The sequence below is a fragment of the Nyctereutes procyonoides genome, unplaced genomic scaffold, assembly GCF_905146905.1.
Source record: "Nyctereutes procyonoides isolate TBG_1078 unplaced genomic scaffold, NYPRO_anot_genome, whole genome shotgun sequence".
In the NCBI taxonomy this organism is placed as follows: domain Eukaryota; kingdom Metazoa; phylum Chordata; class Mammalia; order Carnivora; family Canidae; genus Nyctereutes; species Nyctereutes procyonoides.
In genome coordinates this window covers 2,712,995-2,729,614 of record NW_026575137.1, presented here as the reverse complement: position 1 = coordinate 2,729,614, position 16,620 = coordinate 2,712,995, and the positions used below count along the sequence as shown (strand labels likewise).

At 35.2% G+C, this 16,620-nt stretch overlaps 1 protein-coding gene across 3 annotated transcripts in view; it reads right to left on the bottom strand.

The window, feature by feature from the left end:
- Window positions 1-1,118: 1,118 nt before the first annotated feature.
- LRRCC1 (leucine rich repeat and coiled-coil centrosomal protein 1) overlaps window positions 1,119-16,620 on the bottom strand; it is a 41,156-nt gene continuing 25,654 nt past the window's right edge. For 2 of the 3 annotated variants that reach the window (XM_055303471.1, XM_055303473.1), the window contains 10 exons: window positions 15,206-15,410; window positions 14,073-14,212; window positions 11,713-11,914; window positions 11,135-11,320; window positions 10,148-10,322; window positions 8,921-9,084; window positions 5,432-5,640; window positions 5,186-5,323; window positions 3,463-3,598; window positions 1,119-1,729 (listed from right to left, as the gene is read on the bottom strand). In XM_055303471.1, coding sequence (XP_055159446.1) covers window positions 1,607-1,729; window positions 3,463-3,598; window positions 5,186-5,323; window positions 5,432-5,640; window positions 8,921-9,084; window positions 10,148-10,322; window positions 11,135-11,320; window positions 11,713-11,914; window positions 14,073-14,212; window positions 15,206-15,410 — 1,678 coding nt within the window. In that variant the 3' untranslated portion in view covers window positions 1,119-1,606. The remainder of the gene's footprint in view (window positions 1,730-3,462; window positions 3,599-5,185; window positions 5,324-5,431; window positions 5,641-8,920; window positions 9,085-10,147; window positions 10,323-11,134; window positions 11,321-11,712; window positions 11,915-14,072; window positions 14,213-15,205; window positions 15,411-16,620) is intronic. The other variant, XM_055303472.1, reaches the window with a different exon arrangement.

Sequence of the window (16,620 nt, the reverse complement as noted above, 5' to 3'; positions counted from 1 at the left end):
TGTCTAGGTATGGTTGTTTATCCTGGATATTATTGAAGTTCTTGGATTTCCAGGTTAATCTTTTCATCAAATTTAGGAATTTTTTAGCTATTATTTTTCCAATTGTTTTTTATGCCCTGCCCTCCCACCCCCACTGTGCATGTTGGTATGCTTGATGTCATCCCACAGATTTCAATAAGAAGCTTGTTCTAACGAAATGGAGCCCTCTCTTTTAGAAGCCTTTACATTTTTTTTCTGATTGCATTTAATTTTTAAAACTTAGTTCAGGGGATCCCTGGGTGGCGCAGCAGTTTGGCGCCTGCCTTTGGCCCAGGGCGCGATCCTGGAGACCCGGGATCGAATCCCACGTCGGGCTCCCGGTGCATGGAGCCTGCTTCTCCCTCTGCCTGTGTCTCTGCCTCTCTCTCTCTGTGTGACTATCATAAATAAAAATAAAAATTAAAAAAAAATAAAAAATAAAATAAAAAATAAAAAAAGAGTAAGTTTTAAAAAAAATAAAAAAATAAATAAAACTTAGTTCAGGGGTGCCTGGGTGACTCAGCTGGTTAAGTATCCAACTCTTGATCTCGGTTCAGGTCTTGATTACAGCCCCACGATAAACAAAACAAAACAAAACAACCCCCAAAAAACCCAAAGAAATTAGTTCAGTGGCTATTAGTTAAAAATGTGATATTATATTCATTCTTTTAGAAATAGTACTTAGGTTTTTGTTCTGCATACATAGCAACGTAAGAGATGGCAAAATGAAAATCAGCTTTCTATACAGTGTGATTAGAAGGGAAAATAAAGGTGCAACAGTAGCGTTCCTTTTGAGGAACGTACAATGTTTATAAAACCTTAAATGTTATCTCTCATGAAGAAGACATACACATTTATAAAAAAGAGGTCATTATGAGTGATGTGGAGATGTTTTGTTAAGAATCCCACATCTTGGGATCCCTGGGTGGCGCAGCGGTTTGGCGCCTGCCTTTGGCCCAGGGCGCGATCCTGGAGACCCGGGATCGAATCCCACATCAGGCTCCCAGTGCATGGAGCCTGCTTGTCCCTCTGCCTATGTCTCTGCCTCTCTCTCTCTCTCTGTGTGACTATCATAAATAAATAAAAAATAAAAAATTAAAAAAAAAAGAATCCCACATCTTTTATCATATAGACTTCAAATACTTTTCAGCTACACTTATGAGCATTTAAAAAAAATGGAGCTACATCAACTAAAGGATAACCAATAAATATAATTAGTTCTTCAACACAACAAAGTAACAACGATGAAAGTACTTTCCCTCATATAGTCCAAATACTAATGTTAATTTCTTTTACATATTTGAACACAAATGTGTAATTACCAAACAATGTATAGCACAGAAACAAGAAAGTGTTGTAAGTCTAGTTATTTTGATAGGTTTTTCTAAAACACATAATTAACAATTTATTATAAAAACCTACATATACAATTAAAAAATACTTCATCAAAAGTCTTTTAAAATATAATCAGAATGAAATGTGTAGAAAGAGACATTTCAAAGTCATAGCAGTTACTACTATTACAATATTTAATAATTTTTACAATAGGTCTGCTGTTCCATTTCAATTAAATTCCTTCTCAGAACTATCACATTTCTTGCTGAATTTCAGTCAGAGCAAGAGCAAGTTGCTTAATTTTTTCTTCCATTGCTTTTTTGTTCTTGCATGTTTCTTGCAGAAGTTCACGCATTTCTTCTTCAACTCGATGAACCTAAATCAACATGTAAATTTTACATTTAAATTTTTTAAAGAAAATCTATTTTAAAAATGCATTCTGGAAAAAAAAAGTCAAACTTTACTCTCATGAATTTTTTAACTTGTAGTATTCATTTAAGGCAAAGAGGTAAGTATAACATAACTTGTTCAAATACTAATATTCTATAAAAAGTACTTACATTTATATTGTCTAGATCTCACAGATTCTTGTGATGAGCACATGGTAATTTACTTTAACTGTATTTTAGAGCTTAGAAGATTTGTTCAAGGATGTGCAGTTTCTCAGCACATATGAACAGAAACTCAGTCTTCTGACTTAATCTTTCCACTGTCCTGTGCTACATATGAATGAGTCATGAGTTCAACTAAAACATCAGTTCCTTATAGACTTGTAAAACCAAAATTACCTCCCTTCCCAAAGAAATGCTTTAATCTAGTCTATTGCATTTCCAAAATCACTGTTGGCTATAAATTACCATCTTTTTGAGAGTTAATTTTATCATTTCTTCCTCTGTATTCTTCTAGGATTCTCTGTATTAGATACTATGAATTTCTGCTTAAAACTTTCTCCTATGACACAACATTCTGATAATGCTATCAATATGACCATTCCTTTCTGTTGCTTCCTAATCTCTAATATAGATTTCCTAATCCTTTTCTCTTAGAAAACTAATATTTAAATTATCATCCTTATGTAATAATTTTTAATTGTTTTCATGATTATCACATTTAAGCTCTGGTGCCATTTCTGCAACTAACAGATACATCCGTTTGATATTACACATCATAATGGCATCAGAGGTCCAAAATTAAACTCAGTATTTTCCTTTCAACTAAGGGCCTAATCTTATCTTTATTTGGTATTACCTGATGCACCCTTGTTAACACTTGGTAGATTTTAAAGAAAACTTCTGAAACATCTGTTGACCTGAAATAAAATAAAGAACTACATTTTGAACAAGTTATACTTCCTTATTGTCATTATTTCCAAAGATCTTGTTGCTGCTTTTTTCACAGACTCCTGAGGGTAATGTCACCTAATCACACCACTGCCATTATAATTATATGGAGTTACAATTTGTTCATGAACTCTTTCCCAGTTAATTGATTTCTGAATCTATGTCTCACAGCTCAGTTTCTAGTGCGATTAGTGCTGCTTCAAAATCAAGGGAAATTTATAACTGTCCACTCATCTAGTGGATATCAACAAAGGGGTCATATCAAACCAAAATGTTGAGTTTTAAAAATACCTGGATCTAAACAGAGACTTAAGAAATTAAAGTCTCTCAGGGGAAGCTCATGAATGTGTAATATTAAAAAACTCTATATAGATGTCTACCTCTGATTTATAACATCACCCTAAATCCCTCTGTCAAATGATATCTTGATATTAAATGGTATCATTCAAGATGATCAGTGATAGTCTTTTTTTTTTTAAAGATTTATTTATTTATTCATGATAAACACACACACAGAGAGAGAGAGAGAGAGAGAGAGAGAGAGAGAGAGGCAGAGACACAGGCAGAGGGAGAAGCAGGCTCCATGCAAGGAGCCCGACGTGGGACTTGATCCCCAGTCTCTAGGATCACATCCTGGGCTGCAAGCGGTGCTAAACCGCCGCGCCACCGGGGCTGCCCGATCAGTGATAGTCTTAAACCATAATTAATAAAATACTGTTTGGAAACTTTTTCTAAAATAGTGATGGATTGTACTTTTGGTTTATAGTACCTTTAAATTTGCAGAATCGATGTATTTCTGCTTTTCACTTGCCAGTTGTACTATTTCAGCGTGATGAGCTTCAACAATTGCATCAACTTGTTTTTTAAAGGCATCATCCATACTATGAAGCTTTTCCACCGCATCCCTTAAAAACAAAAAACTCATTTATCTTTATTTTTGCATAAAATTAGGAATTTTTTCTTCTTAAATATTTTTGCATAAAATTAGGAATTTTTTCTTCTTATATTCAAATTTTAATGGAATTATAACTCCATTAAACAGCAAAGGGCTATCTTGGGTAACTAAAGATATAAGTAGTTCATCGTCCATCATACCATCTATGAAAATTTGTTACACTTTCTCTAAAAGTTAAGAGTACTTTGCTTCTCATTTATTTGGAGTCTAAGGATATGATTTTTTTTTAATTTTTTTTTAAAATTTATTTATTTATGATAGTCACACAGAGAGAGAGAGAGGCGCAGAGACAGAGGCAGAGGGAGAAGCAGGCTCCATGCACCGGGAGCCCGACGTGGGATTCGATCCCGGGTCTCCAGGATCGCGCCCTGGGCCAAAGGCAGGCGCCAAACCGCTGCGCCACCCAGGGATCCCACTAAGGATATGATTTATAAAAACATTCACAGATGACTATTATCAATCTTCTTTTTCCATGTGTTTGTAGTATGATAATTTGAGAGGTATATATTATAGGCAGGTTTAAACTTATGAATTATGTGTGTCTGACTTCTCTAAGCTAAGGATTAACAGTTAACACCCTATGTTAGTAAATACATTAAGTAGTATTCACTAGGGCAGCCCTGGTGGCACAGCGGTTTAGCGCCGCCTGCAGCCCGGAGTGTGATCCTGGAGACCTGGGATTGAGTCCCATGTCAGGCTCCCTGCATGGAGCCTGCTTCTCCCTCTGCCTGTGTCTCTGCCTCTCTCTCTCTCTCATGAATAAATAAATAAAATCTTAAAAAAAAAAACCAGTATTCACTAAATTTTAGTGCTAAGTTTCTTAGAGGCAAAAAACCAATTCCTTTACATTAAATATGAATAATTTTATTATAAAAAGTTAAGTCTGTAATGAATACATTTTCTGCTTTTGGAATAGCCCATAGTAATAGTGGATTGAACATTACGTTCATGAATCAAGTCTTTTTTTTTTAAAGATTTTATTTATTCATGATAGACGAGAGAGAGAGAGAGAGAGAGAGAGAGAGAGAGAAAGAGAGAAAGAGAGGGGCAGAGGGAGAAGCAGGCTCCCCACAAGGAGCCTGATGTGGAACTTGATCTCTGGACTCTGGGACCACACCCTGAGCCAAAGGCAGATGCCCAACCACTGAGTCACCCAGGCATCCCTAATCAAGTCTTTTTAAATCCCAGTTGCAACACTTAGTAGCCATTTGACTTAAGGGTAAGTTATAAGCTCTGCATTTAAGGCTTTCAACTAATGGGGCATCGGGGTGGCTAAAAAAACTCATAAAAGCTATATATATCTATATACATAAAGAAACATATACACAAAACTAAAACCTCACATCAAACATTTGAGGTAGGAATTGTAATTATCTTCATTTTATAGACAGAATGGAAATAAAGTACTTGGCAAATAACAAAGTCCAACATGTGTTTAGCCCTTTTCTCTTTCCTTCGTTTTCCATATCTCACCCATCCCAATTCAGTGTATATTATATTTAAAGATCTCCCACATACTTTAGGACTTAGTGCTTACTTTTGTAGTTCAATACTTTTGTCTCTTTCTGCTTTAAGTTTCCTTTCCTTGTTTTCAAATTTTTCTTTCACTTCTTTTACTTGCATTTCAAGATGACTTAGAAGCTCTCCTTTATCATGCCATTTCTGATTAAGTGTACTAATACAAAAACAATTTAGAAAAAAAACCAGTTATATGAAATTATTTAGCCACATTTTATTTCTCAACAGGAATTACTGTATAATACAGTATTACACTGTATAATACCTGTAAGCTTTTCTAATTTCCTCAAGTTCTAATTCCTTTATTTTCAACTGTTGTTTTAGTTTTTCTTTTCTTTCATTGTGTCTTTCTAGTTTTTCAATTATGTCATCCAGTTGTGAAGATTTTTCATCAAGTTGTTCTTGAGTACATTTCTGTATTTCAGTCATCTTCTCTTGTAATATTTTGATTTGTTCTTCTCGTTCTTGTAAACACTTCAAGAAAAAAATCAGCACTTTACTTTTATTAACCCTAAATGTCTCATTTTCTAATTGTTTAGATATGGCTTAACACTGTCCTAAAAATCTCAGATTAAAAAATTAAAATGAATTTTTATCAAATGTTTTCAAAGAGATTTACAGGACATTTTAAAATCACAATCAATAAGAAACATCACTACTACTTTAATGCTATTAAGAAAAATTAAATTTTTATCCCCTTCACATTTTTTATTTCAGTAAGTAGCAATTATCAATCATAGAGGGAGAGGAAAGGAAAAGAAAGCAGCATAATTACCACTTTTGCATTAGAAAAGATGCTTTCATGACAGAAACAGAAAATTCTGGGTGAGTGACTGATACATCAAAGACTGATATTCACAGTTATGTATGGCACAAATTAAACTGCTATTTCAACTGTATTAAACAGAAGTGCTTTCTGCATCAGGATGAACAAATACTTTTCTTCAAAATAAAATATGATTTTATCACTATTAAAATGTCATAAAGGGCACCTGGTGGCTCAGTTGGTTAAGCATCTGCCTTCAGCTCAGGTCATGATCCCAGGGTCCCGGTATCAAGCCCCACACACCAGAGAGCCCCACACATCAGACTCCCGGCTCTTTCCTCTCCCTCTGCAGCTCCCCCTACTTGTGCTCTGTCAAATAAATAAAATCTTAAAAAAAAAAAAAAAATTAAAACATAAAATGTCACATAAAAACAGGTCTTATATCTCCCAAAACATTTTTTTTTCTATCTTCTATACTGTGAGCCAGACTTTAGCCTAGATTTACATACAGGATACAAGTCAAAGGATCATAAACGATCAAAACCACCGTAAGTACTGTTAAATGTTTGCAGGTACTAGGCTTCATATAGGTTATTTATTCCAGTGAACATTTGTTTGCTTTATGAGGGCATGACTGGATGCCTGAAATAGCCCTGTTGATATACCAACTACTGGTATCAGTCTCTGCGAGTGAGAAAAGATGAAATTGGTGGCTCTGATTTTTATAACCTGTTTTCTCTGCCCCCCCCCACCCCCCCTTTATCCTTCTGGGAAGAAGACAGAGGCAATCAAATACGGGAAAAGGCTAACTTAAGTATGTATTCATAAGTATTATAAGGAATGTGGTTCAATTCCTCGGTGTGTTACATATCTAAAAATTCTAAAGCAAGATGTTGGGTAGTCTTGTAGTCTTGACCAACAATTGCGTAAAAGTCATGAATTGTTTATTTTCTCCCCATGACTCTCTGAAGCACTTAAGAATGAGCAGTCTTGACACATATTACAAGAGTCCAAAAGAGTTATAAAAAAAAAAAATAACAAGCATTGCATCACCGGAGAGTACTGTGAGGCACATATACAAAAAAGTACGAAAATAACATATGGGGAGGAAACAATTAAAAAAAAAATTTCGGCTTCTGATTTCCATAGTCAGAAGCTAATTATAGAATCTATTTAACTGAAAATATCAAACTCCAAACTGAAAACGTCAAATATCATTATCATATTCATTTGCCTTTTGAAGACTTGTTTTTCTACATAAACTTTCAGTCTGAGCCCCTACTTTCCCATTATTTTGGGCTAGAGACAAACCTGAGAAACATCAGTAACAAACTTGGAAAGACCAGGAGGATTTCTATTTTATGAACATCTAATTTAACAAAGGTTAAGGGTCATTACTCATTTTAGGTATTAGTGATGATGAATTTACTGCTGAAAGAAATTATGCCAAACTATCTGTTATATGATTAGTGGGAAAGTACCATTGATCCTTTTATCTTTGAGGCTGATGCAATGTTCTTTAGAGTAAATGTAGTAAATTGTGGAAAAAAAAACAATGGGCTGAAGTTTTTTTTTTTAAAAACTCCAAATCTAAAACTAAAACTCATCTGTGTTTCAGATCAACTGTATCATTCATTACTAGTCATTTCCTTCCCGCTCAGAGATTGAAAAGACAGTAGTCTTCCATGGAAGTAGCTTTGTCAAAAACAACGTATTATGACCAGCATATCATCTGCTTTGCCTTGTGAAATTTAAAAGCAAATCACAAGTCTTTGTGTTTCATATTTAGCTTAACTCAAAGGAAAACATGTTTGGCTAGGCTTCTAAAACAAGAAAAAAGGCTTACTGCACTTCAATAATTTTCACTGCAGTTTGGCATGTATGACTGATATATTTGAAATTATGGATATATTGAAGCCAAATTCAGCTGAGAGAATACTGATGTAATTATTTAGGGTGATATAGTTCAGGCATACACAGCCTAAATCTAACTATGGATATAGCAACACGGTGATAAATGTTTATTTTCTGTACTTGATAAAGTTCTCAAGGAGATTTTAAAAAAGGACTTAGAAAAAGAAAAGTAAATCTTAGGTAATCATTGCTACTTTGAAGAAAATTAACTTCAATGGGTATTAATCTCATTTAGAAGTTTCTTAAAAACTCTTCTCAGTTTTTATACTTTAAGAGAGAATCTCTTAAAGAAAATTCTGGAGATCAATTTGATTTGGTGCTCAAGGTAACTTTCAAAAAATTTCCCTGGAAAATTTTCATGTCACATGCTTTTTTTTTTTAAAAGATTTTTATTATTTGAGTGTGTGTGCCCATGTGTGCACACACACTTGTACACAAACAAGGGGGAGGGGGAGAGGGAGAGAGGCAGACTCCCCACTGTGCAGGGAGCCTAACACAGGGCGCTAGCCCAGGACCCTGAAATCATGCCCTGAGTTGAAGACAGACACTTAACCAACTGAGCCACCCAGGCACCCATGTAACATACTTTGAAGCAAGCAATCCTTTTAGTTATCTCTCTTAAGATATTGAAGGAGAGAGTAAAAATGTTTTTCCCTGGGAACAAGCATGAATCTTTTACAAACTATGTTTTTAAATATAGAATAGTTTTTGAGAAGTGATTTAGCAACACTGGAAGATCCTAAACAATGCTCTAAAAGGGGGTTTGAAATAGGTAAAACATGAATTTTCTTAAGATTCCTAACCCTTTATTGACACTATTTCCAGTTATTTCACAGGCCGCAATAATATTATCCCATAAAATTGTGAGGTAAAAGCAATTAAAAATTAATAAATAAAAGCCTTACAGTCTTTCTAAAAGGCAAAGGGCATATATTATACCAGGAAATACATGATAATCTGTCCCAAATTCTCCAACAGTCTGGATCCTTTGAGACAGATATTTATTGCATAATTTGATCCAGAGATTTGCAATCTGCCACATGCTCTTTTCCCAAAATAAGGTATCAAACTTACACTTTTTAATTTTCCAATGGTTTCAGTTTGGTCTTCTATGATTTTGCACTTAATTCTTAATGCATCATTATCACATTCATTTGTTTTTCTTAAAGACTCATTCTCTCTACATAAACTTTCAATTTGAGCCTCTAATTTCCCACGATTTGAGATGAGAGATGTACCTGAGAAATAAACATCATCAGTACCAAACTGTAAAAGACCTTGGAGGATTTGTATTTTATGAACATCTATTTTAACAATGTGTAATACAGTAAATAAAAAGAAAATCTAAATAAAAACTCAAAATACACAAAGCAGAATAGAAAGGGAAGGTGAAGAGAACCCAAAGGCCTTTTAAATACCTGTTGCTATTTGGAAAACCTACAACTACAAATCAAAAACAAGGAACTCAGACAGGTAATACTTAATTGGTCAAATTATGGCATTCAAACAAAAATATCATATTCAAGATTCTCAAATGGAAAGGACAAATGAGCAAATTCTCCATTAAAACTAACATTTAGCTATTCATAATTTGTAAAGTATCTACAAATGCCATAAAACAGTGTCTATCTCTTGCTTTATAGTGATAGGAAAAGAAAGGAGACTAAGTAAATTTACCTAAACCTAAATTGGTTTTCGTTCATACACTATCGCACATTTCTCCACACAAATGTTACAACATTTTAGAAAAAAATTTTTTTAGAATACTGTATAATTTAAAATCACTGTATTAGAAAGAGTTATTCCAATGACTTAGTTGTAGCACTGTAAAGGTATACCTGTTCAGAAAAGGAACCAAATTATATTGGGAAGAAAACCACCACCACCACCACATCAGAGCTCTAACTTCATAACTAGTGTAATATATTCACACCTTAGGAGGCATATAATTTGGCTGTTTGGCTGGCAAATGCCTACTTATCTTTCCATATAAAGAGTCACCTTATTTTTCATGTGTATTAGGGCAGAGTTAATAAGCCCTCTTCTCATCAATACCCAGATTTTTTTCTTTTTTAAAGATTTTATTCATTTATTCATGAGAGACACAGAGAAGCAGAGACACAGGCAGAGGGAGAAGCAGGTTCCATGCAGGGAGCCTGATGTGGAACTTGATCCTGGGCCTCCGGGATCATGCCCTGAGCCAAAGGCAGACGCTCAACCGCCACCCAGGCATCCCTCAATACCCAGATTTGTTGGTCTAGAAGGCTGGCTAGTTTCCCTTTGAAAATTTGAAAATTTTACCCTGTTGTTCCAGCTCATGTCCCCATACTTTTCTTTCTGTCCTTAAACCATAAATTAGTGATTCCTTGGCAGCTAGCTCAGAAATAAGCTGGACTTTTTCATGCTTGAGAAGTTCTATTTGAATACTCTTCTGCTTGTCATCTTCAATCAAGATTTCAAGGGTGTTGATTTGATTCTGTATATCCCCAAAAACATTGGAGAAAAAAAAAGCAAAATAATTACTACATTTAATTACTTTATTTTTCATTTTTTGTGTTTTATTAGGAAAAATGTTATTTGAACAAATACAAAGTAAATGCTCCTAAATTTTACATCAGAAAAAGTTTTGATTTTATTAAGATAGATATAGGTCATAAAATAAAAAGTCAAATTTTAAGAGACTATTCCTTTAAGAACTCTTAATTTTATTAATTTTATTCTAATATCAGTATCTTAAAAAGAGCAACTATACATGTAATACTCAAATTTTCTCACCAAGCATTTATATTAATAATCTAAAGGTCACTTTTAAGAATTAAGTTCTCTTAGGCAAAATACCACTAATGTTTAAAATTGAAACAAGAGCACTAAAAAAGTTAATTTAAAAATTATCGTAATCAGATATATCTAAAACCAACCATCACCACCAAAAAATTATCTGCAATTTGTGTGGTATTTCCCAAACTTCAACCATCTGAGCATCACCATCACAATTTTTGCTGTTATACTGTACAAATGGCATCTATTTGCTTAGTACACATTTCTTAAATTCACTTATTTTACTTAAATACTATTACTTATACTAAATACTTACACTATTTTAGTGTAAGCTATACAATCTGTGAAATCATGGTTTAATATCCTGTATTACTTTTCTCATATACATCAAATACATAATTAGCATTATTTAAAAATTTATAATTTTGTTACTTTCTAAAATCATCACAATATACTTGAGACAATGATGTAAAAAAATCTAAAATGAAATATAATGTTGTAATGTTTTACCTGTAAATTTGCTGCTGTTTCCTGTTTCAATTTCGAGACTTCTGCAAGTTTTGTTTTTTGTTCCTTCACCATACAGGTCAGATCTTTAATTAAAGAGGAAGATTCATTTTCTTTTCGTTGAGCCCAAACAAGAGCATGCTTGCTCTTTGCTAACTCAGTTGCAACATTTTCAAAACCATCTTTAACCTATATTTCAAAATTGCATTATAAATAGCAGTTCTCCAAATACTGAGAAACTATTTGTTTCTGTGGCTGTGTTCTAGTAAAACTGTATTTATAAAAATTGGCCCAGGGGCTTTATTTTGCTAATCCCTGCTCATAGGAATAGAAGAATTCAGGCTGCCCCCATTACTATTCTAGCACTCATTTACTTGACCATTTACAATTTCACTTAGTTTTTGCAACAGCACTGAAGAGTGGCTATATTTATGTAAAGAAACTAAGGCTCCAAGAATTTAATTTGCTTAAAATAATATAGCCAACATGTAAATAGAGCTAGAATTCTAAAATGTAGTCCTCTCATCCAACTATATCTTGCTGATTCTGTTTTCAATAAAAAGCTAGATGCCAATTCTTACATCTTTAAATCTTCTGGCTTCAACAGTTAAAGCAATACGGAATTCATTTTCTAAATCCATATATTGTTGGTTTAACGTATCAATTTTTTCTTGGTATTCTTTTATATCTTGTTCATGCTTTCTCTCTTCTTTAGCTACTTCTTTAGCTAAGGCTTCCTGGAACTCGGCATCACTGAAAAACTCCCTTGTTTCAAGTTCTTTCCTGGAATGAAAAACAAATAAAAATCATAGCATTCTTTTCACTTGGAAAGAAAAACATTCAAGGCCTTTAATTAGTTACTAAATATTCTATATTCTCTATTGTTAATTTAAAATCAGCTCCTCGGGATCCCTGGGTGGCGCAGCGGTTTGGCGCCTGCCTTTGGCCCAGGGCGCGATCCTGGAGACCCAGGATCGAGTCCCACATCGGGCTCCCGGTGCATGGAGCCTGCTTCTCCCTCTGCCTGTGTCTCTGTGCCTCTCTCTCTCTCTCTCTGTGACTATCATAAATAAATAAAAATTAAAAAAAAAAAAAAAAAATAAAATCAGCTCCTCACTTTCAAGCACTGAAACTGGCACAGGAAAGTAGTTAGAGGAAGAATACAAGTTTTATTTGATTGTATATTTAGTTGGGATGTGGATAAAAGGACTATGCCATATCTTAACTGAGATAGTTCAGAATTGTTGTATAGCTTCTAAAATTCTTTAGGTGCATTTGTAGAAATCAAGTTCTACTTCACTCTATCTTCTTCTACTTTGTCTGAACCTTTGACACACAACTAATATAGTCTGTCTGGTACTGGTGGTTGGTTAATAGAAAAAAATCAGTTAAAGTGGGCAATTATTTACCAATCTTTCGATATATAAACTTTTTAAAAATTTAAATGTGAGTTCATTCTTTAGAGTTCTCCATTATTTTTCACGAATAAGTCAAACCCATAATACAAAATTCACTATTTCTAGTTTTCATTTTTCTTTTCTAAGATTTTATTTATTTATTCATGAGAGAGACAGAGAGAGAGGCAGGGACACAGAGGGAGAAGCAAGCTCCTTGCAGGGAGCCTAATGTGGAACTCGATCCCGGGATCCCGGGATCACGCCCTGGGCCAAAGGCAGATGCTCAATTGCTGAGCCACCTAGGCATCCCTAGTTTTTGTTTCTTTTGAACTAGAACAAGAAGTTAAAAGACATTCCTAAAGGAAACTAATTGCAAAATTTTAGATTTTTACAATTATTTCCCCAACTTTTTTTTTATAGTTGTTCTACCCTGCATATGACAATTTTCCCCAGTGCATCAAAATTTAATTTATACTTTAAAAATTTCACTTATGTAAGAGCAAAAACACAACAGGCTTGGGAACAATTAACCCATGGCAAATATACAATTCAACTGGTAGGGCAGTAAGTAGATAACTAGCTGCAAGTGTTTAAATTATCATGGAGTCCATAGAACAGGGCCAGCAAACTACACTGATGGACCAAATCTGCCCTGACAACTATTTTTTGGGGGGGAAATAAACTTACTGGAACAGAGCCATGCCCATTTGTTACCTATGGCTACTTTTTTTAACTATAAAAATATAGTGAGTTATGGCCTGCAAAGCCTGAAAAGTTTTCTCTCTGGCCCTTCACAGAAAAAGTCCATTGACATCTGCAATTCAGAGGAATAGACTATTGATTAATTTAATAGGTAGTTACTCAGAGGTCAATTAAAACAGTTTTCTCTGTATTACAATGACCAACTTTTGGTTGAGCTTGGAAAAATGCAAAATAAGCCTGTTATAAGCTCTTACCCTCAGTAAAGCCACTTTTTTTTTTCTTTTTTAAGATTTTATTTATTTATTCATGAGAGCCACAGACAGAGAGGCAGAGACACAGGCAGAGGGAGAAGCAAGCTCCCTCCGGGAAGCCTGATGCGAGACTTGGTCCCGGCACCCTGGGTCATACCCTGAGCCAAAGGCAGACCCTCAACCATTGAGCCACCCAGGCGTCCTGCCACCTATTTGTTTTTAAGCTATTAGTTCTTACTGTAAGACTGATTTTAATTAATTAATTAATTGACTGATTGATTAATTAAAGATTATACTTATTCATGAGAGAGAGAGAGAGAGGCAGAGACACAGGCAGCGGGAGAAGCAGGCTCCGTGCAGAGACCCTGATGTGGGACTCGATCCCGGGTCTCCACGATCATGCCCCGGGCTGAAGGTGGCGCTAAACTGTTGAGCCACCCAGGCTGCCCTGTAAGACTGATTTTAAAGCATACACAAACATGTTATTTTCCATGAACTAGTTCTGTTAGATTTTACCACTGATCAATCAGTCTAGTTTTAGGTAAGAGAGAGCAGGGTTAAGGAGGAACTAAGCAGTTTGGTTTCATTTACCTGTGTTCTTGTTCTTTCAAAGCAAGAAGTTCATGAAGTTGCTGCACTTGTTCCTTTTCTTGATGAAGAGAAGTTCTAAGTAAGTTTATTTCTCTATCAGCAGCAGCAGCTTTGAGCTCCACCTCTTGGATAAGTCGCATCTGAGTAAATATGCACAATTACTGTATTTAGATAATATTCTCCCTGCTTCTATTTTAATGCCAAAGAAAAGTACCTTCTAAATAATAGGACCTGGTGACTAAGTTGATTTTCAAAATTTACTAAGTTAATGATACTATGATCACATAAAGAATAGGCTTAGAAGCATCAAACATACTAACATTAACTACTGCTTAATTACATCATACGTCTCAATAATTTCCACTCAGAAAGCATGAAAATGAGGGAGGCCTGGGTGGCTCAGCAGTTGAGCATCTGCCTTTGGCTCAGGGTATGATCCCAAGGTCCTGGGATCAAGTTCTGTATCTGTTTCCCTGAAGGGAGCCTGCTTCTCCCTCTGCCCATGTCTCTGCTTTTCTCTCTCTCTCTCATGAATAATAAATAAAAAATTAAAAAAAAAAGGGGGGGGGGGACAGCCTTGGTGGTGCAAAGGTTTAGCGCCACCTGCGGCCCAGGTTGTGATCCTGGAGACCTGGGATCGAGTCCCACGTTGGGCTCCCTGCAAGAAGCCTGCTTCTTCCTCTGCCTGTGTCTCTGCCTCTCTCTCTGTGGGTCTCTATGAATAAATATATAAAATCTTAAAAAAAAAAAAAAAAGGTATGAAAATGAAGTATCTATCTTCAAGCTCCCCAAAGAGACTTTTAAAACCTGGCTCTCAGAACACAAGCCTAACATTCTGTAATACTTCCACAGTGGGGGGGCAGGAGGGAGGCTCCTGACTGGCTCAGTCGGTAAACCATGTGACTCCTGATCCTGGGGTTATACGTTTGAGGCCCACGTTGGGTAAAGAAACTACTTAAATAAAATCTTAAAAAAAAAAAAAAAAAGGATCCCATAGGAATTGTTATGTTTAAATTAATTTTTGCATATAGCCTAATAACTTTTAAGTTTACTCTGTAACAATATAATGTTTCAAGATGAAAGTTATAATTTGTGTTAATTCATAGGACTCAGAGATTAAAGAAGAGAAATACCTGTGCTGCTTGCTGTTGTCCTTTCTGCCTCTCCATTTTTTCTAATGCTTTTTCCAGGGTTCTTAAGTGTCTAATGTGATCCTCTTGTTGATCCCTTGCTTTGATTAATTCAATAGTTAGTTTTTTTATTTCATTTTGAAGTCTGTGAACCATAACTTCGAGTTGTACTTTGGAATTTCTCTCTTTAAAAATAATTTCCTTTAGCCTAAAGCAGAAATCAAACATAGCTGTAAGTACATTATGTATACAAAAAGATAAAAATTATAGGTAAAATTAAAGATTACAGTAAAGAGGAAGATTTGAAATATGTTTCAGAAACTCTTCAGTAAAAATGGCTGAAAAACATTATAATATGCTTCTCTCCCGTCCCTGAAATTAACACAGTGCCAAAAGGGAAATTCTATATAACTTAATGAAACCTTATCTTATATGAACTTTACTATCCAACAGCAAAACTTCACTAAATACCTAATTTGTGTCAGACCTTGTGCTAAGTATGGGCTTCAAAGCAAGTAAAACGGATTAAGATAAAGCCTGTGACTTCAAGATAAAGTTCAACATCTAGGAGAGGAATCAGACTAGAATACAGTTATAAAGCTGTAAGAGAAAAATGATACATAAAAAGATGACTAAAAGTTAACTTTGACTTCCTTGTATCTTTCCCAGACACAAAGTATTGATCCTAGCTTTCTATCAGTTAGAGCCCTTTGATTACAATTGAAAACTCTTAACTACTTTAGGTTAAAAGGGAGAACTTGGGGATCCCTGGGTGGCTCAGTGGTTTAACGCCTGCCTTCGGCCCAGGGCGTAATCCTGGAGTCCCGGGATCGAGTCCTGCATAGGGCTTCCTGCATGGAGCCTGCTTCTCCCTCGGCCTGTGTCTCTGCCTCTCTAGCTCTCTCTCATGAATATATAAAATCTAAAAAAAAAAAAAGGGGGGGGGGGAGAACTTACTGACTTACATAACCTATTCAGAGGATGGGGTGCATTATTCTGAGGGACCACCAAAATCAAGGACGTGAAGACCATAAGGACACTACTTTTTCTATAGGCTGGTTTCCATTTCTCCTCCTGTAGGCTTCCTTGTAAAGTATGAAGGAGAGAAGGAAAAAGCTACAAACATCCCTGGACTCACATTCTAACAGCTCTGAGGACCAAATAGAAAAGATTATCTTTCTCTAGTTCAGCTTAGGAGAATTCTAGGAAAGGCTCTGATTAGTCCAATTTGGATCCTATGACCACTAGATACACCAATCACTCTGGCCATGGACTAAGACATATTTACCCAGCCTGGGTCAGGTGTTCATCTCTAGACCAGTATTATAGGCAGGGAGGCGAATGATGATAGAATACAAGTCTAACTTTTGAAAATGAGACAACAAATAGCAAAGACAGCCCCACGAAGAAATTACTGA